This window comes from Trichomycterus rosablanca, chromosome 6, assembly GCF_030014385.1.
Source record: "Trichomycterus rosablanca isolate fTriRos1 chromosome 6, fTriRos1.hap1, whole genome shotgun sequence".
NCBI classification, from domain to species: Eukaryota; Metazoa; Chordata; class Actinopteri; order Siluriformes; family Trichomycteridae; genus Trichomycterus; species Trichomycterus rosablanca.
In genome coordinates, this window is record NC_085993.1 from 13,264,910 (window position 1) to 13,290,440 (window position 25,531).

Sequence of the window (25,531 nt, forward strand, 5' to 3'; positions counted from 1 at the left end):
CATATAGAGTATACACCGAATAGGCATAACATTATGACCACTGACAGGTGAAGTGAATAACACTGATCACTGATTATCTCTTCATCACGACACCTGTTAGTGGGTGGGATATATTTGGCAGCAAGTGAACATTTTATCCTCAAAGTTGATATGTTAAAAGCAGCTCTTGTGGGGTGTTCCCGGTCTGCAGTGATCAGTATCTATCAAGTGTCATGGGCGGCATTGATGCACGTGTGGTCTGAAACAACAGACGAGCTACTGTAGCTCAAATAGCTGAAGAAGTTAATGCTGGTGCTGATAGAAAGATGTCAGAATACACAGTGCATCACAGTTGCAGGGCTGTTTTGGCAGCAAATAGGGGACTAACACAATACTAGGAAGGTGGTCACAAAGTTATGCCTTATCAGTCAAACAAATCAACATTATTGATTTGTTTGACTCGGAGATTCGGTGTACATTATTTGAAGCAGTTTTTGATCAATTAATCCAAAGTATTGAGTTAATATCCAAAGTATTGGTACTGTCAGTACCCAGCTTGTTGGATTCACAGCCTCTGTATGAAGGTTACCTGAAACTCTCATTTAAGTCTAACTTTTAACAGCCCGATAGCTGTGTGCCAAGATAAATAACCAACGATTTCATTACCAATACCATCAAGTTGTTGTTTACAGTATATTTTGGCATGTTTAGCATTTACATTGTTGGGAAAACCAAGCCAGTATTCTCTTAGCATACAAAAGCATAGGAATGCACCTTTAATTCAAGTACTGCTAATACGCTGGATATAACAGTCTCAAAAATACTGTAAATGTTGATGTGGTTTGAGAGATTCTGTCACTACTACAAAAAATCTATGAAATGTAAGCCAACATAGTATATGAGCAGGTAGCATACTATAATAAAATTATTGCCATGTTAAATATTTATAGTTAAAATTATACATTCTAATTCCAAGCCAGTAATCTCCAGCATCCCACAGCATTGGAATGCACCCTAATTCAAGTACTACTGATGCGCTGGGTATGTGAGCCTGTCAAGTACTGTAAATGTTAATGTGGTTTGAGAGATTCTGTCACTACTACAATAAATTCTGAAAAATGTAAGCCAACATATATTGTATAGCATTCTATAATTAAACTATTGCCATTTTCAGAAATATTTATAGATTCTAATTGGTAATAAGGGTACAGTTGTAGAGATTCTTAGACTATATTCAATAACAAACCAAACAAGGTATTTTTCTCTAAAGATTTTTAAATATAATGGTTTAAAAATACACCAGTTTAAAAGCATTATATAAAAAAAGTTTTCTGGATCACATCATTTCAGTAAATCAGGAGAAGGAGGTGTTACTGCAATGCAGGGTAAGAGCTGTCTGCATAAAGAGACGTGTACTGCTAAAAGAGTCTCCTTGGTCTAATAGAGAGGACAGGTAAATGACTAATGAGACAGGATTAGAGCCCCTGGCAAGAAAAGGCATGTCAGCAACAAGTCAACAGACTGAAAACAGCAGGAAGGTTCATGAACGGGATGAGTAAACCTTTCCCTGGGCTCTATTAAGTAAACAACAGATAAACCGTTGCAGATCCTTATTAATGAATTTACAGAGTGGATTAATTCCCAGGTGCTCAAGTTTCTTTGTAAATAGATAGCCTCTTTATTGTTATGATGTGCAGAGAGGGAGGACCCAAAATGCGGATTAAACAGAAAGTACTTTATTAAATGAAATGATAATAAACAACAAAAGAAGTTAAACCGTCAATAAAAAAAAACAATTCGGGAACCCCGAACGCTGCCGAAGACGTCTTGGCACTAAAGAGAAAAAACAGAGAAAAAACAAACTACAAAAAACAAAACGCGAGCCGCGAACCCCGGTCGCTGGCTCGCCGGTTCTAGACCGCAACACCTCGCTATGGCGAGACTAAACGGAGGATGAGATCCGGTGCTTAGGAGGAGCGCCGAACGCTACGTGTCTCGTGGAGAAACCACACGAGACTGTCAAAACACATAAAAGGAAAAAACAGAGTTCCGGGAAAGCCCGGACGGCACTGTCACCAGCGAGGAGCTGGGAAGGGGCCGTTTACCAAAAAAAAAAACGCAACGCAAAATTGCGGACCCCGGACGCGAACCCGGGTCGCTCCGGTAGAGACGCGGCTCTGTACAAAGCGAGCCAGTCGCGCCGTGAAAAGCCGGAGACCCGGAAGCGCTATTAAGCACTACAGTGCACCCGTAGCGGCGCTAGCATTAGCCAGCAGCTAACCGGCTGCTGCCAGAGAAACGCGGCGCAAATGAACTGCAGCGCGAGGACTGCATGAAATCGCACCGGCTTAAAAATACAAAATTTCTAAGCCTATTTACCTCAGTCTTTCAACTTACACACCCCACCGCTATACAGCGCCAGGGGAACCCAGTAAGCCCTATAAAAGGAAAAGGCTGGTACGATGCAGCCGAAAAGCCGGTTTACAAAACAAAAGGTGCGACGCCGGCAACCTGGCGACGCCCACTTAAGTAGTGAGCGCGCAGGTGCCGGTCGTACGCACTAATCAGCGGACCTCCTATTTGAGGCCACGCTGTTCTTTGTTCTGTAACGTCTGCGACGCTGAGAAGAGATGGTAAGTTCATCAGACGCCGCAGACACCCTAACAGGACCCCCCCTTCTAGGGACAGCTCCCGAGGTCCCAAGACCCGCAGACCGGTTCCTTCGGTACTCACGGATCAGTTCGGGATCCAGGATACGCCGAGCCGGTACCCACGAACGTTCCTCGGGGCCGTAACCCTCCCAATCCACCAGGTATTGGGTGCTGCCCTGCACTCTCCTGCTATCCAGGAGGCGGCGAACCGTAAATGCAGGGGCACCCTGGATGATACGAGGGGCGGGAGGTTGTGGGGGGGGTAAGGCTCCCCCGCTCGCGAACGGGCGAAGTTGGGAGACATGAAAGGTTGGATGCGCCTTCATCCTGGGAGGCAGCTCCAACCTATATGTCACCGGGTTAATCCGTCTAACTACCTTGAACGGACCAATGTACCTCGGTGCCAGCTTGTGAGTGGTACCTTTGACGGGGAGGTCCCTCGTCGACAGGAGGACACGTTGGCCCGGCCGGAACGTCAGAGCCGGCTGTCGCCTGCGGTCGGCATTGCGCTTCATGGAGCGCTGAGAGGCCAAAAGGGCCTGTCTTGCCCTCCGCCAGGCAACGCGGCAGCGACGGATATGTTGCTGCACAGACGGCACCGCAACCTCTTGTTCCTGATCAGGAAACAGTGGAGGGGGATAGCCGTACTGTGCCTCAAACGGTGACATACCCAATGCGGCGTGGTGCAGGGTATTGTGAGCAAATTCGGCCCACAATAATTTATCCGCCCAAGTGGCTGGATTACCTGCAGTTAGGCACCGAAGCATCTTGCCTAGGTCTTGGATAACCCGCTCCGATTGCCCGTTGGACTCGGGGTGATAACCTGAGGATAAGCTGGCCGTCGCGCCCAGAAGTTGACAAAAGGCTCGCCAGCACTGGCTGATGAACTGCGGACCCCGATTCGATACAATGTCGGACGGAACCCCATGTGCTCTCACCACATGTTGCAGAACAGCCTGTGCTGTGGCCATGGCGGACGGGAGCTTGGGCATTGGAACGAAGAGGCAAGATTTGGTGAACCGGTCAACAATTACCAGTACCACCGTAAATCCCCTGGATTTTGGCAACCCTGAGACAAAGTCCAGTGCCAGGTGGGACCACGGTCTCAAGGGTACTGGCAATGGATGGAGAAGTCCACGCGGACGCTCTCTTGTGCTTTTGTTAGTAGCACAGACAGCGCAGGTTCGGACTAGGTCCTTGACCTGCCCCTCCATCCCCGGCCACCAAAATTTTCGACGCAAAAACACCAGGGTCTTAGAGACTCCTGGGTGTGCCGCAAACGGGGACGCGTGAGCCCATTCAAACACCTGACGGCGCACTGTTGATGGCACAAACAGTCGGTCAGGTGGCCCTCCACCTGGGTCGGGCTCAACTACATGAGCGTCCCGAACAGTCTTAAATATGCCCCATGTCACGGGGGCCGCAATCTGGCTCGGGGGAATAATGGGACCAGGCTCCGCCTCTGGTCTAGTCGAGTCCCACTGCCTGGACAGAGCGTCAGGCTTGATGTTCTTCGACCCTGGCCTATAGGATAGGGTGAAGTGGAACCGACCGAAGAAAAGTGACCAGCGGGCCTGGCGAGAGTTCATCCGCTTCGCTTGCTGGATAAACGACAGGTTCTTGTGGTCTGTCCAAACAAGGAAGGGATGTTTCGCCCCCTCGAGCCAGTGTCGCCATTCATCAAGCGCTAGCTTGATGGCCAAAAGCTCCTTATCTCCCACCGGGTAATTACGCTCGGCAGGAGTTAAACGGTGCGAAAAGAAGGCACAAGGGTGGAGCTTCTTTTCCGGGCCCACTCTCTGGGACAATATCGCCCCTACCCCGACATCCGAGGCATCTACTTCAACTATGAAGGGTTCCTCGGGGTCGGGCAACTGCAACACTGGAGCAGTTGTCACGAGAGCCTTAAGCCTATTAAAGGCTTGTTGAGCCTGCACCGTCCATTTGAACGGACCCTTCCCCGTAAGAGCCGTTAAGGGTGCGGCGACCGTGCTGAAGTTCCGGATGAACCGCCTGAAAAAGTTTGCAAAGCCCAGAAATCTTTGCACCTGGCGTACGGAACTAGGAGTTGGCCAGTCCTCCACTGCTTTTATTTTAGCCGGGTCCATCTGCAGAGCACCTTGAGAAATTATGAACCCCAAAAAGGAGACTGATGGGGCGTGAAACACGGATTTCTCCAGCTTGACGAACAAGTGGTGGTCGAGCAAAAGCTGGAGAACCCGACGAACGTGCCTGACATGTTCCTCGATGGATCGGCTAAAAATTAAGATATCGTCTAGGTAAACATAGACGTATCTGTCAAGGGCCTCCCGCAAGGCCTCATTGATAAAGCGTTGAAAGACCGCGGGGGCATTCATTAACCCAAAGGGCATCACCAGATATTCATAGTGCCCCGTGGGCGTAATGAACGCAGTCTTCCATTCATCCCCTCGCCGGATACGGATCAAGTTATAGGCGCTGCGTAGATCCAGCTTCGTAAAAATGGAAGCCCGCTGAAGAGCTTCAAAAGCTGTGGCCATCAGTGGCAGCGGATAACGATCCTTAACCGTTATTGCGTTCAGACCTCGATAATCGATGCAGGGGCGCAGGGTCCCATCCTTCTTTCCCACAAAGAAGAATCCCGCCCCAGCTGGGGAGGACGAAGGTCGGATGAACCCCTGATCGAGTGCCTCCTTGACATACTCCTCCATGGCGATCCTCTCCGGTCCCGACAGGGAGAAGAGGCGCCCCCTAGGAGGAGAGGTGCCAGGAAGCAAGTTAATAGTGCAATCAAAAGGTCTGTGTGGGGGCAAGTCCCGCGCCCGGGACTTACTGAATACCTCCTGTAGGTCATGGTACACGGGAGGCACCCGAGTCAAATCAGGGGTCGTCTCTACGGACGATGATGGGGCCGATGACATGCTCGCTGGCAACAGGCAAGCATCTTGGCACCGCGTTCCCCAAGCAAAGATTGACCCGGTTTGCCAATCGATTTGGGGGTTGTGCTTCTTCAGCCATGAGTGCCCTAGTACCACTAGGAGCTGAGGAACCTGGGACACTAAAAAGGTGACCCGTTCCTCATGACTCCCCAAACGCATCGTGAGAGGGCACGTTTGATGCGTGATTGGACTCCCGGCCACCGCTCGGTCGTCCACGGCGTGAACCGCAATGGGGACTCGTAATGGCTGGAGCTCAATCCCCAACCCGTGTACCAGGTCGTGGTCAATGAAATTTTCCACCGCACCTGAATCGACACAGACTTTGAGATCGGTGGAACCGGATTCCCAGCGCAACGATGCGCTGAGAAAAAGGCCTTGCCCAGGGATGGTGGTATGGCTCGCCCTCGACTCCCTACCACGAGAGCGGCCTACTCGTTTAAACGAGGGCGAGCTCTCGTGGTGGGGTCGGATGGACGCTGGGCTGCCCCCCTGGTAGACCCAAGTTGCATGGGTTCCGGGTCCTGATCTCCCGAAACGACCCGGGGCTGACCTTGCGGTCGAAAAAAGGGTTGGTGGGAACCTCGCTCCCGGGCACGTTGTCGGAGTCGGGTGTCGATTGAGGACGCCAGGAGATAGAAGGCTTTGAGAGAAGTGGGGAGTTCTCGAGTAGCCAGCTCGTCTTTAATTCTGTCTCCTAGCCCACGGTGGAAAATAGCGACTAATGCCCCCTCGTCCCAACCGCACTCAGCCGCCAGAGTGCGAAACTCGATAACGTATTCGGCGACTGAGCGCCCCCCCTGGGACAGTTCGAGCAATCGCGGACCCGCCTCCCTTCCCCCGGTGGGGTAAAAAAAGGTGTCCTTCAGGGCCTCCCTGAAGGCAGCCTCAGAAGCACACTCAGGGGCGTTCTGTTCCCATAAGGCTGTAGCCCACTCCAAGGCTTTACCGGTAAGCAGAGATATTATAAATGCTACCTTGGAGCGCTCGGAGGGGAAGCGGGACGGCTGTAGCTCGAACGTGAGGGAGCATTGTAGGAGGAAGCCTCGACATTTCTTCGCCTCTCCTGAAAAACGCTCGGGGGGCGGAATGGAGGTTTCAACTCCTACAGGGGGAGCTGGGGGAGGTGATGGAACGGGAGGAGGGCTGGGAGAACCCGAACTGGCCGCCAGGTTCGACAGCAGCTGGGCGATGTCGGCCACCCGCTGTGTCAACTCGGACAAGGCCAGTTCGTGCCTCCCCAGTGCGACCCCCTGGTGACGGAGGACGTCAACTATGGGTGGGGTTTCCGCTGGGTCCATCTTGGTCGCACCTTTCTGTTATGATGTGCAGAGAGGGAGGACCCAAAATGCGGATTAAACAGAAAGTACTTTATTAAATGAAATGATAATAAACAACAAAAGAAGTTAAACCGTCAATAAAAAAAAACAATTCGGGAACCCCGAACGCTGCCGAAGACGTCTTGGCACTAAAGAGAAAAAACAGAGAAAAAACAAACTACAAAAAACAAAACGCGAGCCGCGAACCCCGGTCGCTGGCTCGCCGGTTCTAGACCGCAACACCTCGCTATGGCGAGACTAAACGGAGGATGAGATCCGGTGCTTAGGAGGAGCGCCGAACGCTACGTGTCTCGTGGAGAAACCACACGAGACTGTCAAAACACATAAAAGGAAAAAACAGAGTTCCGGGAAAGCCCGGACGGCACTGTCACCAGCGAGGAGCTGGGAAGGGGCCGTTTACCAAAAAAAAAACCGCAACGCAAAATTGCGGACCCCGGACGCGAACCCGGGTCGCTCCGGTAGAGACGCGGCTCTGTACAAAGCGAGCCAGTCGCGCCGTGAAAAGCCGGAGACCCGGAAGCGCTATTAAGCACTACAGTGCACCCGTAGCGGCGCTAGCATTAGCCAGCAGCTAACCGGCTGCTGCCAGAGAAACGCGGCGCAAATGAACTGCAGCGCGAGGACTGCATGAAATCGCACCGGCTTAAAAATACAAAATTTCTAAGCCTATTTACCTCAGTCTTTCAACTTACACACCCCACCGCTATACAGCGCCAGGGGAACCCAGTAAGCCCTATAAAAGGAAAAGGCTGGTACGATGCAGCCGAAAAGCCGGTTTACAAAACAAAAGGTGCGACGCCGGCAACCTGGCGACGCCCACTTAAGTAGTGAGCGCGCAGGTGCCGGTCGTACGCACTAATCAGCGGACCTCCTATTTGAGGCCACGCTGTTCTTTGTTCTGTAACGTCTGCGACGCTGAGAAGAGATGGTAAGTTCATCAGACGCCGCAGACACCCTAACATTTATTAGGAATAAATAACTTGAAATGTATTAAGTAAAGATGCTTGGTGTGGCACAGCAGTAAAATACACTAGCCCACTACTGCTGGGATTTGGGGAGCTATTCGAATGCTATTGGCTGGTCAGACTACATAGAGACATGACTGGTTTTGTTTGAGGGTGAGAGCCAAAGTCCTTTGATTGATTGGCGTCCTGTTTATTGTGTGTTACTGCAGTGCACTCAGTGATCCCAGGAATACCAGACCCACCGCCACCCTGACCAGTATATTGTTTGTTTGTTTATTAGGATTTTAATGTCATGTTTTACACTTTGGTTACATTCATGACAGGAACGGTAGTTACTCATTACACAAGATTCATCAGTTCACACAAGGTTATATCGAACACGGTCATGGACAATTTAGTATTTCCAATCCACCTCACTTGCATGTCTTTGGACTGTGGGAGGAAACCGGATCATCCGTAGGAAACCCACGCAGACACGGGAAGAACATGCAAACTCCACACAGAAAGGACCTGGACCGCCCCACCTGGGGATGAAACCCAGGACCTTCTTGCTGTCAGGCAACAGTGCTACCCACTTAACCACCGTGCCGCCCCCCTGACCAGTATAAAGCAGGTAAAAGATAAAAATACAATAAAATTAATAATGTATTAGACAGCGTCTTCATTAGAAATACATTGCTTAAAATGTCTACACCAAAAACCCATAATGATTTGTCCATAAATAAGATGTTTTAATTGAATGCATAATTTAAGCTGTATTTATTATGTATTTATTTTGCACTCACCAGATTTTGAGCTGATAGATGCACTTCTCAGATCAGCTGGTTTCAGCCTCTCCATATTCAGTAGCTGTGTAATATGCTGAACATCCAGAGGAAACTGGCAGCTCCTAGGTATATCTTCTTTGGGGTCATTCTTCATGTCATAAAGATCTAGACAAGGTATGCAAACAGTTTTAGGTTACTAGATACCAAGGGCAGCACGGTGGCTAAGTGGGTAGCACTGTCGCCTCACAGGAAGAAGGTCCTGCCCAGGTGGGGCGGTCTGGGTCCTTTCTGTGTGGAGTTTGCATGTTCTCTGCGTGGGTTTGCTCCGGTTTCCTCCCATTTAGAGAATTAATAGAAGTCTTTTGTGCATAAAGAGCACTGTCACCCAGGTGGCAAAGTGGGATATTTCGCTAGCACATTTAACACCCCGGTTCGAATTGGCAGTGCCTGCAGCAGACAAAATTGGCCATCTAGTCTGCTGGGTGGGAAAAGGCCAGACTAATAAAGTGGGTGGGGTCTTTAAACGCTCTGCAAGGACCCTGTGCAGAAGTGCATGAGCCTCTTGTGCGAAAAAGAAGAGGTTGTGGGACTGTGCATGCGTTGGAGGGGCCATGGAGCAGGCAAATATATCCTCCTCGAATGTAATCAAGATCCCCAACAGAGGAAGACTAATTGGCTACACTAAATCAGGAAAAAAAGAGATAAAATGCATAAATAAATAGAAAAAAAAAAGAGTAATGTCAGACTTCACACAGAATGGACCCTGGTCACCTGGCCAGGCAATCAAACACAGGTAGGTCTTACACAGGTACGTCTTGCTGTGATGCAACAGCGCTACCCACAGTGCCACCATGCTGCCCCGTTCATTAGAGTTAATTAGTTAAAATATTAGATAATTGTGTGCGCTAGCAGAAATAGCCCAGCTATATTTTTTGCTTAGATATGTGATGTACTAAACATCTAATATGTAATAAGCACCACATTTAAATTTGAAATAAGCATACATATAAAAAACAGTTTTTGTAATTTACTACTGGTCAAAAATAATTTTTTTATGTAAATTTTTCTTTTCCATCTTATTTGAAATTAAAGTTAGATATACTCACACCATGTGCCTTTCTGTTATGACCAAAGTATTTCCATTTGTTTACTCTTGTTAACACTAGTTAATCTTGGTCTTTAAACCACAGATCAGTTGTATTAGGTTCAGATCCAGCTTGGTATGTATGAAAACCTGCAGCCACACTAGTGACTGAGATAAAGTACCACTGCAGTTAGGTGTGAATAGGATACATTTCACTAGCCTCTGTCCACATGGTCTGAAGGTACGGTCCTCATGGTGAAGATCCGCCTGACCTTACAGCAGGCTGAAATAATGATGCCATCCAGAGAAAGAAACGATGCCCCTCGAAACAGCTCAGCGCTAAATGAGCCCAGGTCAATGCACAAGTTACACCACTGCATCAAATCAGAAAGAAAACGTTGGAATCTGTTTTGCAACAAATGGCATCATACTAATTTGGAAACAATACAGAAAATGCTGGCTGGAGCACAGCTCGTTTGAGCACTCACGATGTCACGTCTGAGGCTTGTAAGAGGTATTCTGGCATGCAGTGGGGTAGCTGAGAATTCTTTATGTACAGTGGACAAATAGAGCCTTCGCTTCAGGTGCCCTTGATCAGTTACTCTGAAAGAAATACACTGGAATGTTAAACATGAAAACTGATTCAGGGAGCAATTGGAAAGAAAGTTTAATCTGTTTCCTTTGTGTGTGTGTGTGAGTGAGAGTGAGTGAGTGAGTGAGTGAGTGAGTGAGTGAGTGAGTGAGTGAGTGAGAGAGAGAGAGAGAGAGAGAGAGAGAGAGAGAGAGAGAGAGTCTGAGTGTTTGTGCATGTGTGTGTGGGCATATCCGCAAGTGTGTGAATAGATTCAATCTGCATGCTAATTCACCTGCCTCACCTTCAGCAAATCTCATTTATCTTAAAGTACTCAAGCCTTCAGGAAAAAGCTCTAAAATTATCCCACAAGCTTGTGAACACATTAACCGTTGTAGCAAACATTCTGTCAACAGCAGAGCTAAATTATTTAGCAAATTAAATAACAGTCATGTCAATGCCCTGTGTTATATTAGATGGTAAGTACAATCACATGCATGTATATTTTACATATAGTATGCGGTCCTGAAGCGTACTGTTGCAATGAGACATACACAAGCTCAGTGGAGAAGTCTTTACCAGACGGAACATTCACCTGCAGGACCAGGAACTTCTGAATCAGGACAACTAGAAAAATGAGATACACAGTGTCAAAGTAGGCCAAGGAAAGGAAATTGATAAATACTCGTAAGTGGAAAGGTTCTCTCATACAATAACACACATATGTGGTCTGTCTCTTTAGGTTGTATTGTTATACCACTACCTCTTAAAGAACAACAAAAGATCGGGCCGATAATGACATTTGACTTTTAACTTTAGTCCATTGTTCAAACAAAATAATGGATATATATATATATATATATACTTATAATGCTCATAATTAAAAACAAAATCACTTGAAAAAAAAAATCAATGAAAGTACTAAAACACTGATTTTATGGAGACATCAAAATGCATATAATTGTAACAATGAGCTCCTGTGTGCCACGCCCCCCTCTCTGTGAGCACACTGCCATGCCCCTTTTGTGATTGGTTCCCAGAGCCAATTAGCTCCAGCTGTCCCTCATTTGAGGAAGTATAAGAGGGCAGCTAGGCGAAACCTCAGTAGAGGTTATTTTGATTTGCTTTGCCTGGCCTTGCATTCTGTCTAATGGTTGGTGGCTCATGTTTTCCAGCATTTTACTAGCGTAGTTCGTCTTGTTAGCTTAGTTTAGCATGTTTAGCCTTATCTTAGTTTAGCTGTGTTTCATTTAGTTAGCCTTTGTTTTACTGTGTTTAGCCTTGTTTAGCTTAGTTAGCCTAGTAAACTTCAGTTAGCCTTGTTAGTCTTGTTTGGTCTGGTTTGCTTTGTTTGTCCAGTTCATTTTCATTAATAAACCTTATTTATAATACATCTCTGCGAGTGTGTCCGCCCCCTCTTGTCTCGTCCTAGCCCCCACGTGACGATGTACACATTTTATTATTACAATTAAAATGTTACTGCATTACTGACTCCTTCATAAAATCACAAAGTGCCCTTAATCCAGTTAAAAAAAATCTGGGACCAACACACTTGGCTGACTTTGTAATTCGAAAAAAATAACACTTACGAGGTGTCTTGCCATCTTTAGGTAACTGCATCCGATGTGTTTGACTGCTGCCTTCAAGGATGTAAACAAAGCCTTTCACTTCCTTATCAAATACCTTTACCAAGAAAAAAAGCAGTAATGACAAACACATACTGTGAAGACAGCACATTTTAAACACGTTTTCAATGCAGTGTAGAACAACTTAAAGTCAAAAGTTTACATCCACTTTTAAGAGATTTGCATGTCATGAGTGTTGAAATATTCTTTGTTTTCAGTAACTGGATAATTACTACACATATTTCCATACATAAATCATTTGATAATACATATGACAAAGTAAAAGACATTAAAATATGGAAAAATCCATTTCACCTAAATTTAACTGGTTGTGCCACTCAAACAAGTGCACATCATACAAATAGCTGGAAATCATTTTTAAAATTATAGGACTTTATCCTTCACAATTTTTAGAAAATAAATTATTTCAGTAACAGACAGTCACAGGCTCGGAAGCTACAAAGCCAAGATTAAATAATTTTCTTCGTCTTTTATTCTGTTCACTTCCTGCAATGCACCAGTAAGACTAAAAACAAACAGCACCTGCAAATGACTTACTTTTTTTCCACCAAACAACTGATGGCCACTCTGGCCAAAACTCCTTCTTTGTTTTGTCTTTAAGAGTACTTGTAAGTCATTAATTTATGACCTTCTTTCTTTTTTATGCATTTTTTTCTCCCCTTTTTCTCCCTATTTTTGCCACGTCCAATTTTTACCCAATTGCGTTATGCTTCCTCTCTACTGGCGCTAACCCCCGCCCCTGATTGAGGAGAGCGAACTGCCACATGCCCCCTCCGACACGTGAGCAGTACCCGACTGCATCTTTTCACCTGCACGAGACGAGTTCTCATGCCAGTCAGCCTTGTGCACGGAGAGCCACACCCTGATCAGCATTATTCCTCTACTCTGTGCAGACGCCATCAATCAGCCAGCAGAGGCGGTAATTGCATCAGTTATGAGGAGTCCTTATCCAGCTCCCTACCTGGATGAACAACAGCCAAATGTTGTTCATATAGCCGCCCAGCCCAGCCGAATATTTTGGAGTCTTGTAAGTCATACTGATGTATCGCTTTCTTGATCAGGGACAGAGACATCTGTGTTTTTCTCGTTAATATTAAAAATTACAAAGTACTTAATTGTGCTACCTGACCAGCCAGCCAGATTTATATTTAGTATAAGGTCACATATACTAAAGAGCACATTTTTTCTTTGTACTTACATACAATTGCTTACGGATATGATCACTTAAAATGAACAACGAAATGAACAAAGTATTAAATATAATAAAAGTGACTTACTTTACTTATTGATGGCTGGCCACTAAGTTTCCATTTGGCCACAGGATCTTTTCCCTGTGCACTGAAGATCTCAACAACAGCACCACCCTTTTATACGGTAAACAAACAAACAAACAAATGTTACTTTCATTAAACAATTTCACCTAGCTAGTATACTTTCAGGTTCCATTAGCTATGTAACAACATATACCTGATACTCGTTTTTAAACATGCTTCCACTACTTCTCAGCAGGGCACCTATTAAAAACAGGAGATTTTAAATCATTTTCAACTTGTATTGAACTTGCTCTTGCAAGAAGCCCACAGAAATCACAAAGTTGATTTTAATTCTCAGAATATCAATGGATAAAAATAGGATCTATACTGATCAGGCATAACATTATGACCACATTCCTAATATTGTGTTGGTCCCCCTTTTGTTGCCCTATATGCAACAAACTGCGATGCACTGTGTATTCTGACACCTTTCTATCAGAACCATCATTAACTTCTTCAGCAATCTGAGCTACAGTAGCTCGTCTGTTGGATCGGACCACACGGGCCAGCCTTCGCTCCCCACGTGCATCAATGAGCCTTGGCCGCCCATGACCCTGTCCTTCCTTGGACCACTTTTGATAGATACTGACCACTGCAGACCGGGAACACCCCACAAGAACTGCAGTTTTGGAGATGCTCTGACACAGTCGTCTAGCCATCACAATTTGGCCCTTGTCAAACTCTCTCAAATCCTCACGCTTGCCCATTTTTCCTGCTTCTAACACATCAACATTGAGGATAAAATGTTCACTTGCTGCCTTATATATCCCACCCACTAACAGGTGTCGTGATGAAGAGATAATCAGTGTTATTCACTTGTATTTTCTTAAATAACAATGCTACTACTACTGCTAATAATAAGAAGAAGAAGAGTAAGAGTAATAAGAATAAGAATAAATCAACAACAATAGGTTAATAGTTACTGTGTGTACAACTACTGTTACTACTATTTTCAATACTGCTAATAATACAAACAATAATTATAAGTATTAGTTCATTAGTACACACAAATAAAAATAGGTTTTGAGCACATATGACTTATTTGCATATTTTACTATTTTTTATTACCACAACTTCACTGTTACACAAACATTTATTAATGGTGTATGTTTTAAACATAACTAATAGTGATTATTATTATAATTATTAATAGTAGTAGTAGTAATAAATACCTACAAGATAAAAAAAGAACATAAAAATACATTACAAGCGTAAGTTAGTAGCAATTAATTTGCTTAGAAGTGGGGTCAATTAGCTGTGAAGCTAACGTTAATGGTGATGCTAACATTACCTCACTGTTTAGCTCATAGGTTAAAATGGTAAAACAGAACAACACGGCTACTCACCGCAAATTGAAGAGTTAAACTAAGAATTAAACTAAAATGCGATTCCTCTGAGGTTATATAACATTGTTTATTTGCAATTAAAAAGCAATTAAAGCGCTTAAAACAACAACAACAATGGAAATAAAGTCCTACAGTAAACTTGGACCTGCGGGCGTTTCTATAGCAACACAACGACGCTGCGCTGCAGTACAGGGTGTGTACAGGAGAGAGCAGCGCTTATATTACAGCAGCTTCTCTTCTAAAGGCAAGCAGGCAAATGTGCTGCAAAAGTGGATAAATGAAGCAAACAAAATGATAAAACTGTTCATATAAACAGAATTTACCTAAGAAATGTTCACCAAGAAACAGTCAGTGTATACAGATAAAGTGTACACCGATTAGCCATAACATTAAAACCACCTCCTTGTTTCTACACTCACTGTCCATTTTATCAGCTCCACTTACCAAATAGAAGCACTTTGTAGTTCTACAATTACTGACTGTAGTCCACCTGTTTCTCTACATACTTCGTTAGCCCCCTTTAATGCTGTTCTTCAATGGTCAGGACTCTTCCAGGACCACTACAGAGCAGGTATTAATTGGGTGGTGGATCATTCTCAGCACTGCAGTGACCCTGACATGGTGGTGGTGTGTTAGTGTGTGTTGTGCTGGTATGAGTGAATAAGACACAGCAATGCTGATAGAGTTTTTAAACACCTTACTGTCCCTGCTGGACTGAGAATAGTCCACCAACCAAAAATATCCAGCCAACAGCGCCCAGTGGGCAGCGTCCGGTGACCACTGATGAAGGTCTACAAGATGACCAACTCAAACAGCAGCAATAGATGAGCGATCGTCTCTGACTTTACGTCTACAAGGTGGACCAACTAGGTAGGAGTGTCTAATAGAGTGGACAGTGAGTGGACGCTGTATTTAAAAACTCCAGTAGCACGGCTGTGTCTGATCCACTGATACCAGCATAACACACACTAACACACCACCACCTTTTCAGTGTCACTGCAGTGCTGAAAATGATCCACCACCTTAATAATACCTGCTCTGTGGGGGTCCTGATCCTGGAAGAATGGCATGGTGAATGACAGTGTGAAAGCAGGCAAAAAAGATATGCAGAGAAACAGAAACAGACTGACTACAGTCAGTAATTGTAGAACTTCAAAGTGCTTCTATATGGTAAGTGGAGCTGATAAAATGGACAGTGAGTGTAGAAACAAGGAGGTGGTTTTAATGTTATGGCTGATCAGTGTATATCAGACTGCCAGATAGAGAGGCATGATTCGTCACTCCACAGAACACTTTTCCACTGCTTCAGAGTCCAGTGGTGGCGTGTTTTACACCATCCTTTTGATGCTTCTGTCACTTCAGGTATGTCTTGTGGAGTCTTTTTTACAGCAGGTCAGAGCTGTTTTGACATCATATTAGTATTAATGTTTTGGCTCATCAGTGTAAATCCTTTTAGTGTTCACAATGCCTTTTGTTGATTTTTTGACACAGAAAACAAAATAGCTGTTATTTCCATTAACATGAAGGGTCCCTTTGTTAAACCACTGTATATCAGACCATTAAGGGTTAGTTCTAGCCCAGAAAAATTGGTGTATTGGTGTTTTTGATGTGCATAGTAACTTAACAAATAACAAACAACAGTGTTTATTGACAATGGTTTGTGCTTTATAGTCATAAAGTCCTAAAATTGCTTAAATGCTTCTTTTGCTTCTTACTGCTGGATTATTTATTAATTTGTATTTTGCTAAAGTGGCAAGTCTTGACCCATCCTTGCTCATAAAAGACCGTGCACGTTTGCACTATTTTAGTGCTCACACTGGTCTGAGCCTGCTTTTGTTTATCATGCTTTTTCAGCACTCGATGTTTTAGTCTTGTTTTTCCACTCCTGTTCTCAGTCCCTGTTATTGTGTTGTGTTAATCCTGCCTTGTTTGTTGTGTATTTAAGCCCTTTTGTGTTTGCAGACCAGTGAGAGGTATCAGTGTTTATACAGAACCTGTACCAAGCGTATTTTTTGGCCAAGATCTTTTGATTATTTTTTTTTACCATTGCCATTGTTTAATGAGATTGCCATGAGATTTGTCTTGTTCTGATTATTCTGTTTGCAGATGAACCAACCCCTGCATTTGACCTTGAGTTTTTGGATTTTGGATTCTTCTTGCTTGTACTTTGTATCTCTGTGAACTTTGTGAATAAACTCAGCCTGCACTTGTATTCTAAACGCCTCTGCAAGTCAGTGTAACACATTTCATGTTTGGTATTTTTACAGCTTGTTACAGTGTTTGCTTTTTAACTGATGGACAAAAAGGATGGTCAGCTATCATATCTGCAATGCAGCAGATAAGCTGCAGTCAATAATTGTGATAGGAATACCTAAACATTCAGAAATCTTGTGATTTGTGGCTTAAAAACGTTGCCATAACAAGAACACCCAGTGTCAGTGATGCAGAGCATTATGTGAGTAAGTTAGTGAGCTACAAGCCAGGTGCATGAAGTGATTTACATCTAAATGTCAGCCTGCTTTTTCATTCAAAACTTAATGCATGACTTTGTTAGAGAGATAGCAACAGCAACCCAAGAAGCGGGGCAATTAAAAAAAAACTGAAGGAGCATATAAATAGGCCACATTAGTTATTTATACAATTGCAGATGTTAATTAAACTAAAAGCTGCATTGTGGAGCAGGTGTACTCCACAAGCATACACAAACAGAACCTGCTCTCCTTCAAGAGCTTTTTGCAACTATTAACCTTGTGTCATGTTCTGTAGCGCCATTGAACTGTCTGATACGTAGCAGACTGAGAGCATACAGAGGTTTTAGAAAGTATTTAGACCCCTACACTTTTTGCACACTTTATTATTGTGTGGATTTGGTTTTAAATGGATGTAATTAAGCAGTTGTAGCCTAGTGGTTAAGGTACTAGGACTAGAAATCAAAAGATCACTGGTTCAATCCCCACCACTGCTAGGTTGCCAATGTTGGGCCCTTGAGCAAGGCCTTTAACCCTTGATTGCTTAGACAGTATACACCGATCAGCCATAACATTAAAACCACCTCCTTGTTTCTACACTCTACTTACCATATAGAAGCACTTTGTAGTTCTACGATTACTGACTGTAGTCCATCTATTTCTCTACATACTTTTTTAGCCTGCTTTCACTCTGTTCTTCAATGGTCAGGACTCTCCCATGACCACTACAGAGCAGGTATTATTTGGATGGTGGCTCATTCTCAGCACTGCAGTGACAATGACATGGCGGTAGCTTGTTAGTGTGTGTTGTGCTGGTATGAGTGGATCAGACACAGCAGCGCTGCTGGAGTTTTTAAATATCGTGTCCACTCACTGTCCACTCTATTAGACACTCCTACCTAGTTGGTCCACCTTGTAGATGTAAAGTCAGAGACGATCGCTCATCTATTGCTGCTGTTTGAGTTGGTCATCTTCTAGACCGTCATCAGTGGTCACAGGACGCTGCCCATGGGGCGCTGTTGGTTGGATATTTTTGGTTGGTGGACTATTCTCAGTCCAGCAGTGACAGTGAGGTGTTTAAAAACTCCAGCAGCGCTGCTGTGTCTTATCCACTCATACCAGCACAACACACACTAACACACCACCACCATGTGGTCTGTGGCTTCTGAACTGCCATCTTGTTAGCTATCTAGCTAAAACACAAGCTTTTAAACCAGGGCATAGGAATCTTCACCCAGTAGGTATGTACTACTGCACAGTGTAGTTTTTCTTGTTTTTCCTTTGAGTTAATTTGTGCTGTATTACTAACCATATAACCCCACTTGACAACACAGTCAGGCTCAAACAGTTCTGACAGAGACAAGGTCATGAGTCATCTTTGAGTGTCTGAATCAGTAAGACTGTTAGACATGCTGACCTATTGTCAGCCAGTACATAATGAAACAATAAAGGCTGATGTGGTCCTTGTAAATTGTAAATGTCAGTTGAGTCACGCTTGTTGGTCCTAACTAACAAAAACTAATCAACTAATTACAACCTAAAAAAATCATTGTACTTTTGGCTGATGTTCATGTTCATGACTACTTGAATATAAAAAAATCACCTAATCATGACTATAAATGTTATTAAACTTAATCATGGTAGGGAGTTGTGATAGAATCAATTCTATTTTGCTGAGAGTAAACATTAAGCAATGCATATGTTAAAAAAAAGTTAATTTGGGCACTAGCGAAGGCATAGTCAGAGCAACTGTCAGGGCTGTATAGAGCTAATTAAGATAATTAATGTAATATATTTATATATCATAAATTTTACATATGTCTTACCACTTGTTTGTACCACTTGTTCTTTAATTATTTAAGCCGTTGGTGTCTGTATCTGTGCACCTCCAGTTCCCTACTGGCTTTCATTTGAGTAATGGTTTTTTTCGTTTTGTTTTATTTTGTTCTATTAGGATTTTAACGTCATGTTTTACACTTTGGTTACATTCATGACAGGAACATTACACAAGATTCATCAGTTCACAAGATTATAAATCGAACACAGTCACGGACAATTTTGTATCTCCAGTTCACCTCACTTGCATGTCTTTGGACTGTGGGAGGAAACCGGAGCACCTGGAGAAAACCCAGCCCAGCCATACAAATGTTTTTTTAAACGAATGGACACAGTTTCCCACCAACATACTTTGAAGTGTTGTGAGAAGCCTTCGCAGAAATGTGGCTGTTGTTATAGTTGAAAGGATCACATAGAGGTCAGTCTATTTCCATATCATTCGGTTTTAAAACAGGATGTCCAGAAAGCTCAAGGTCAGGTGTACAAATACTTTATTAAAGTCGGAGATGCTGTTTTGCTTGTGTTATTGATTAAAGTTTTCAGTTCTAACTGGAGTGAGATTTAAACCGCCTGTGGGCATAGCCATGCCAGGATTTAACACTGTTTATAGACAACTTTTATGTTTTTCAGTGATATTGAGGCACACACATACTGTATTCTGCAGGAAGGCTGGCAAACAGTAAAGCAGAGCAGAGATCTAGTAATAGTGTCAACCTTATTGTACATAAAATAAATGAATGCTTTACATTTTATTAATGTTAACTAATGCAACTAACTTGATATCTCCTGATTTCGCGTAGTCAATTTGTCCTCCGCTGCTGGGCATCCCTGATTGCATTGGAGGAGGGTATGTTGCTACTCACGTCTCCTCCTAATGGACCCCTTCTTTACACCCATGCTTTCTGCACAGGCACCTCTATCTGCTAACCAGGGTCCTTACACTGCATTCGAAGACCCCACCCACTTAGTCGGGTCATCCCATCCAGCAGACACGGTGACCAATTATTGTCTGCTGCAGGCACCGCAAATTGTGCCTGCTAGAGGGCGCCCAGCTGAGATTTAAACTGAGGTGTTCGGAATCTCGGTGCTGGTGTGCTAGTGGAATATCCCGCTGTGCCACCTGGGTGCGTGTAACTGGATATCTACTCTTAGCTTTTGCCATAAATGTTAGTTAAAGGTACATTACCATATTAGAAATGACCAGGTACTAGAAAATGATTTTGCCAAACAGTAAAAATAATAAGAACATATTAATGACATGCAAACACAGAAGCCTGTTTTAAAATATGTGTATTCCAATGCAAAAAGAAGTTTTAATCCACTGAAGAAAAGCATTACTATTTTAAGTATTGTGTGGGCACTTAGTGGCACCTTGGTCAATGCATGTAGTGTGGTGCCATGCTACATGTGTTCTCTCTGTGGCTGTATGCTTGTAACAAAGTGCCACAGTGCATACAGGCTTCAGGCTTCCACCATTACTAGCACAGCTCAGATTTCAGATTAAGATTCCTGATGCCTGCAATTAAATTCAACATCCAATTAATTAACACTCACAGCTAAACATCAGTTTGTGAATGTTGTTTTTACCATCAGACAAGAATTTGTTGTAATTATAATAATTGTTTATCATTAATCTCATAATTCTATCTAGTTGCTTAAAATCATTTGTGTATACACATCTTTATTGGTGTCACAGAGGAGGATGTTCAGAATAGGGCGAAATGGAGACAAATGATACATAGTGGCGACCCCTAACAAGAGCAGCTGAAAGAAGAAAATAAAAGTACAATAATTTTTCTTATTAAGGTGTCTTATTTATTTCAGGATGCATTCTTTCTGTTGCTTTTATTGGGTTGTGTTCTAACAAGGATATTTTGGGTACCAGAACTGGGACTTTTGGTTGAACAGCATTCTCTGTTGTTTCTTTTAATAAGGTAAATCAACTGTCCTTTAAGAGTAGCCTTATTGTTTACTCCAAAATAATCAAAGCTAGTGCTTTCTCTCCTCTTTATTTATAGCCTGGCCTTGTTGATCTGTGTGGACAAGCATAATACTGTTACAAGAAAATATATTTGAACTATTGGGCTTACACTGATTTTTACATGAATTGCTTCTGTAGCATGGTTGAGCTTCAGCTGATGGACCAGTATTGTGACATTCTAGTGTATAATGTTTCATCTCACTAAATGACTTTTGAAAATTTTGTTAGTACACATTTACACACACTTAGAGAAGAACAGGTCCTCATGACCTGTGTTCCTTTGCAGCACAGAATAAAGCAGATGTGCCACCGTACAGCCTTGTGTGTTATTAGCCTAGGTAGAATGCGTTTGACTGGACTGTTTTCTTACTAAGAAGTCTCCTCATTGGTTAATAGAGCTGGAATGTATTCTTACTAAGAAGTCTCCTCATTGGTTAATAGAGCTGGAATGTATTTTTACTAAGAAGTCTCCTCATTGGTTAATAGAGCTGGACTGTATTCTTACTAAGAAGTCTCCTCATTGGTTAATAGAGCTGGAATGTATTCTTACTAAGAACTCTCCTCATTGGTTAATAGAGCTGGAATGTATTCTTACTAAGAAGTCTCCTCATTGGTTAATAGAGCTGGAATGTATTCTTACTAAGAAGTCTCCTCATTGGTTAATAGAGCTGGAATGTATTCTTACTAAGAAGTCTCCTCATTGGTTAATAGAGCTGGAATGTATTCTTACTAAGAACTCTCCTCATTGGTTAATAGAGCTGGAATGTATTCTTACTAAGAAGTCTCGTCATTGGTTAATAGAGCTGGAATGTATTCTTACTAAGAACTCTCGTCATTGGTTAATAGAGCTGGAATGTATTCTTACTAAGAAGTCTCTGCATTGATTAATAGTGCTGGACTGTTATGACATTTTTAGCTTAGAGCCCAGAACAGTCTCAATAGTTATTATAGAAAGTGTAAAAGTGTTAAATCATAATCAGATACAGCTGCTTTAAGAATTCTGACTTTGACAGAAATGAGCAATGGTGGTTCTGATGTAGAAACATTTCTCTTTTATTAATTCCATCAGCAGGTGCCACTTTGATAAATTCAACAAACATTTCAGAATATCTTATTCACCTGGATGTGCTGAGAGTTTATGATCATAATATGTCATAAAATAAACTACTAGAATAAGGTACTGTTATCTGTATGTAATCTTTTTGATTCTGGTAACTTTCCTGACTGATCTTGGCTGAAAACTAAACACGTTTAATGTATTGTCAGATGTTTTGTATCAGTCGGGTGGCATGGTGTTTTATTTCATTATGAATTTTTTATTTTACCTCATAGCAAGTAATTTTGTTGATCTCCCACCTTCCACCTATATATATATACAGTGGGGCCAAAAAGTATTTAGTCAGCCACTGATTGTGCAAGTTCTCCTACTTAGAAAGATGAGAGAGGTCTGTAATTTTCATCATAGGTACACTTCAACTATGAGAGACAAAATGAGAGAAAAAATCCAGGAAATCACATTGTAGGATTTTTAAAGAATTTATTTGTAAATTATGGTGGAAAATAAGTATTTGGTCAATAACAAAAGTTCAACTCAATACTTTGTAACAAAACCTTTGTTGGCAATGACAGAGGTGAAACGTTTCCTGTAAGTCTTCACCAGGTTTGCACACACTGTAGCTGGTATTTTGGCCCATTCCACCATGCAGATCTCCTCTAGAGCAGTGATGTTTTGGGGCTGTCGCTGGGCAACACGGACTCCACAAATTTTCTATGGGGTTGAGGTCTGGAGACTGGCTAGGCCACTCCAGGACCTTGAAATGCTTTTTACGGAGCCACTCCTTCGTTGCCCGAGCGGTGTGTTTGGGATCATTGTCATGCTGGAAGACCCAGCCACGGTCCATCTTCAATGCTCTCACTGATGGAAGGAGGTTTTGGCTTAAAATCTTACGATACATGGCACCGTTCATTCTTCCCTTAACACGGATCAGTCGTCCTGTCCCCTTTGCAGAAAAACAGCCCCAAAGCATGATGTTTCCACCCCCATGCTTCACAGTAGGTATGGTGTTCTTGGGTTTTTCTTCTTCCTCCAAACACGACAAGTTGAGTTTTTACCAAAAAGTTCCATTTTGGTTTCATCTGACCACAAGATATTCTCCCAATCCTCTTCTGGATCATCCATATGCTCTCTGGCAAACTTCAGACGGGCCTGGACATGTACTGGCTTAAGCAGGGGGACACGCCTGGCACTGCAGGATTTGAGTCCCTCTCGGCGTAGTGTGTTACTGATGGTAGCTTTTGTTACTTTGGTCCCAGCTCTCTGCAGGTCATTCATCAGGTCCCTCCGTGTAGTTCTGGGATTTTTGCTCACCGTTCTCATGATCATTTTGACCCCACAGGATGAGATCTTGACCCCAAGGGAGATTATCAATGGTCTTGTATGTCTTCCATTTTCTTACAATTGCTCCCACAGTTGATTTATTCACACCAACCTGCTTGCCTATTGTAGATTCACTCTTCCCAGCCTGGTGCAGGTCTACAATTTTCTTCCTGGTGTCCTTCGACAGCTCTTTGGTCTTGGCCATGGTTGAGTTTGGAGTCTGACTGTTTGAGGCTGTGGACAGGTGTCTTTTATACAGATAACGAGGTCAAACAGGTGCCATTAATACAGGTAATGAGTGGAGGACAGAAGAGCTTCTTAAAGAAGAAGTTACAGGTCTGTGAGAGCCAGAAATCTTGCTTGTTTGTTATTGACCAAATACTCATTTTCCACCATAATTTACGAATAACTTCTTTAAAAATCCTACAATGTGATTTCCTGGATTTTTTTTTCTCATTTTGTCTCTCATAGTTGAAGTGTACCTATGATGAAAATTACAGACCTCTCGCATCTTTCTAAGTAGGAGAACTTGCACAATCAGTGGCTGACTAAATACTTTTTGACCCCACTGTATATATATATAGAAGTAGATGAACTACAGTCAGTAATTGTAGAACTACAAAGGGCACCTATGTGGTAAGTGGAGCTGATAAAATGGACAGTGAGTGTAAAAACAAGGAGGTGGTTTTAATGTTATGGCTGATCAGTGTATATACATGTACAATATAATAAAATTCTTTCTTCACATATCCCAGCTTGTTTGGAAGCTGGGGTCAGAGCACAGGGTCAGCCATTGTACGGCACCCCTGGAGCAGAGAGGGTTAAGGGCCTTGCACAAGAATCCAACAGTGGATTCATGACAGAGCTGGGATTCAAACTCTCAACTTTTAATTGGTAGTCCAAAGCTCTACCCACTAAGCTATGACTGTCCGTACCAACATAACTAGCTTTGTGTAATGTTAGGATCTGTCAGTGTTACAATTAGTTGTTAATATTGGTAAGAATGCCCCCCCCCCCATTCTGGTAGATCCCCCCCCCCCCCCCATGTTTTGCTTAATTGCCAAAAGACAGGGTTAGCAATTTGCTTAAAAACAATCAACTATTTTATTACACTGTTTATGTTCAACGGAATTATTTAGTCAAATTAATTTTTAAAAGTATACATTTATTTATACCCTGGTCTCCATAGTGTTAGACAGGTAGCTTTGGGCTCCTATTAGGCAGTGTACACAAAATGAAAAAAAAACAAAAAACTGTGTGCTATTTCAGAGCAGTCTTTTAGATACAACATGATGGGACACAGGATATATTAGTTTTATCCCGCTTTGAAGGATTAAATAAAAATCTTTCTGATGTTTTGCAATCTCAACCAGCATTCCATAACACATACTGCATTGTTCTTATAATGCTTTCATCAGCAACTGCCACTTTGATGGATCAGCTAGTAGTTCCTCGGAATATGTTGTTCACCGGGAAGAGATGATGTGCAATAAACTAAGAGAAAAAACTCCCATAATCTACTTGAGGACTTCACATCAGAACCTAGTCATTAGTCCAATGTGGCTGTTAAACAAAGCTGATTACATTGAGAATGGTGCGGCACGGTGGTGCTGTTGTCGCACCGTTGCCTTACAGGAATAAGGGCCTGGGTTCGATGTTCTCCCATTGTCCGTGTGGGTCTCCTCCAGGTGCTCCAGTTTCCTCCCCCAAATCCAAAGACATGCATTCAGGCTCATTGGAACTACTAAAATTCAATGAGTGTGAGTATATGTATGTGTCTGCTGTGTGATGGACTGGTGACTTGTCCGGAGTGTTTTTACCATACGCCCAATGATTAAGACCCACTGCGACCCTGACCAGGATAAAGTGGTAGTAAGGCAGACAATGAATGAATGAATGAATGAATTATATACCCAATACACATTAAATTAAACTGGATCAGCTACAAGCATTCTGTTCATTCATAAAGCATGTGGATGGTGCCACACTGCTCCACAGACCTGGGTTTACACCTTGTCTGTATTCCTGACACCTTCTCCCTGTGATTGATAAAATAAAAGGCTGGTCTGGTGACTGATATTCATTGTTTTATGTGTGATACCCTAAAGAAGACTGGCGCCCTGTTCTGATTATATTCTGTAGCCTTGACCTAACGTAACCCTTACCAATTTAAAGTACTGTTTTACCTTGTAACTTGACGTCCCCTAAACTCAAAATGTTTAATACTCGACACCCTTTATCGAGAAATTTGTACCCTTAAACTCAACGCTTACCTTAAACTTGACGTGTGCA

At 43.1% G+C, this 25,531-nt stretch overlaps 1 protein-coding gene across 6 annotated transcripts in view; it reads right to left on the bottom strand.

Moving 5' to 3' along the window:
• cfap20dc (CFAP20 domain containing) overlaps positions 1 to 14,664 on the bottom strand; it is a 70,684-nt gene extending 56,020 nt beyond the window's left edge. For 5 of the 6 annotated variants that reach the window (XR_010013073.1, XM_062996623.1, XM_062996624.1 and 2 more), the window contains exons 1-8: positions 14,578 to 14,664; positions 13,386 to 13,432; positions 13,196 to 13,282; positions 11,862 to 11,955; positions 10,827 to 10,899; positions 10,190 to 10,304; positions 9,922 to 10,075; positions 8,636 to 8,782 (exon numbers count right to left, since the gene is read on the bottom strand). Coding sequence is in view for 5 of the 6 variants with exons in the window: in XM_062996623.1 (XP_062852693.1) it covers positions 8,636 to 8,782; positions 9,922 to 10,075; positions 10,190 to 10,304; positions 10,827 to 10,899; positions 11,862 to 11,955; positions 13,196 to 13,282; positions 13,386 to 13,406 (691 nt within the window). In the remaining variant the exon portion in view is untranslated. Of the gene's footprint in view, positions 1 to 8,635; positions 8,783 to 9,921; positions 10,076 to 10,189; positions 10,305 to 10,826; positions 10,900 to 11,861; positions 11,956 to 13,195; positions 13,283 to 13,385; positions 13,433 to 14,577 lie in introns of those variants that run through there. The other variant, XM_062996627.1, reaches the window with a different exon arrangement.
• Positions 14,665 to 25,531: the final 10,867 nt, after the last annotated feature.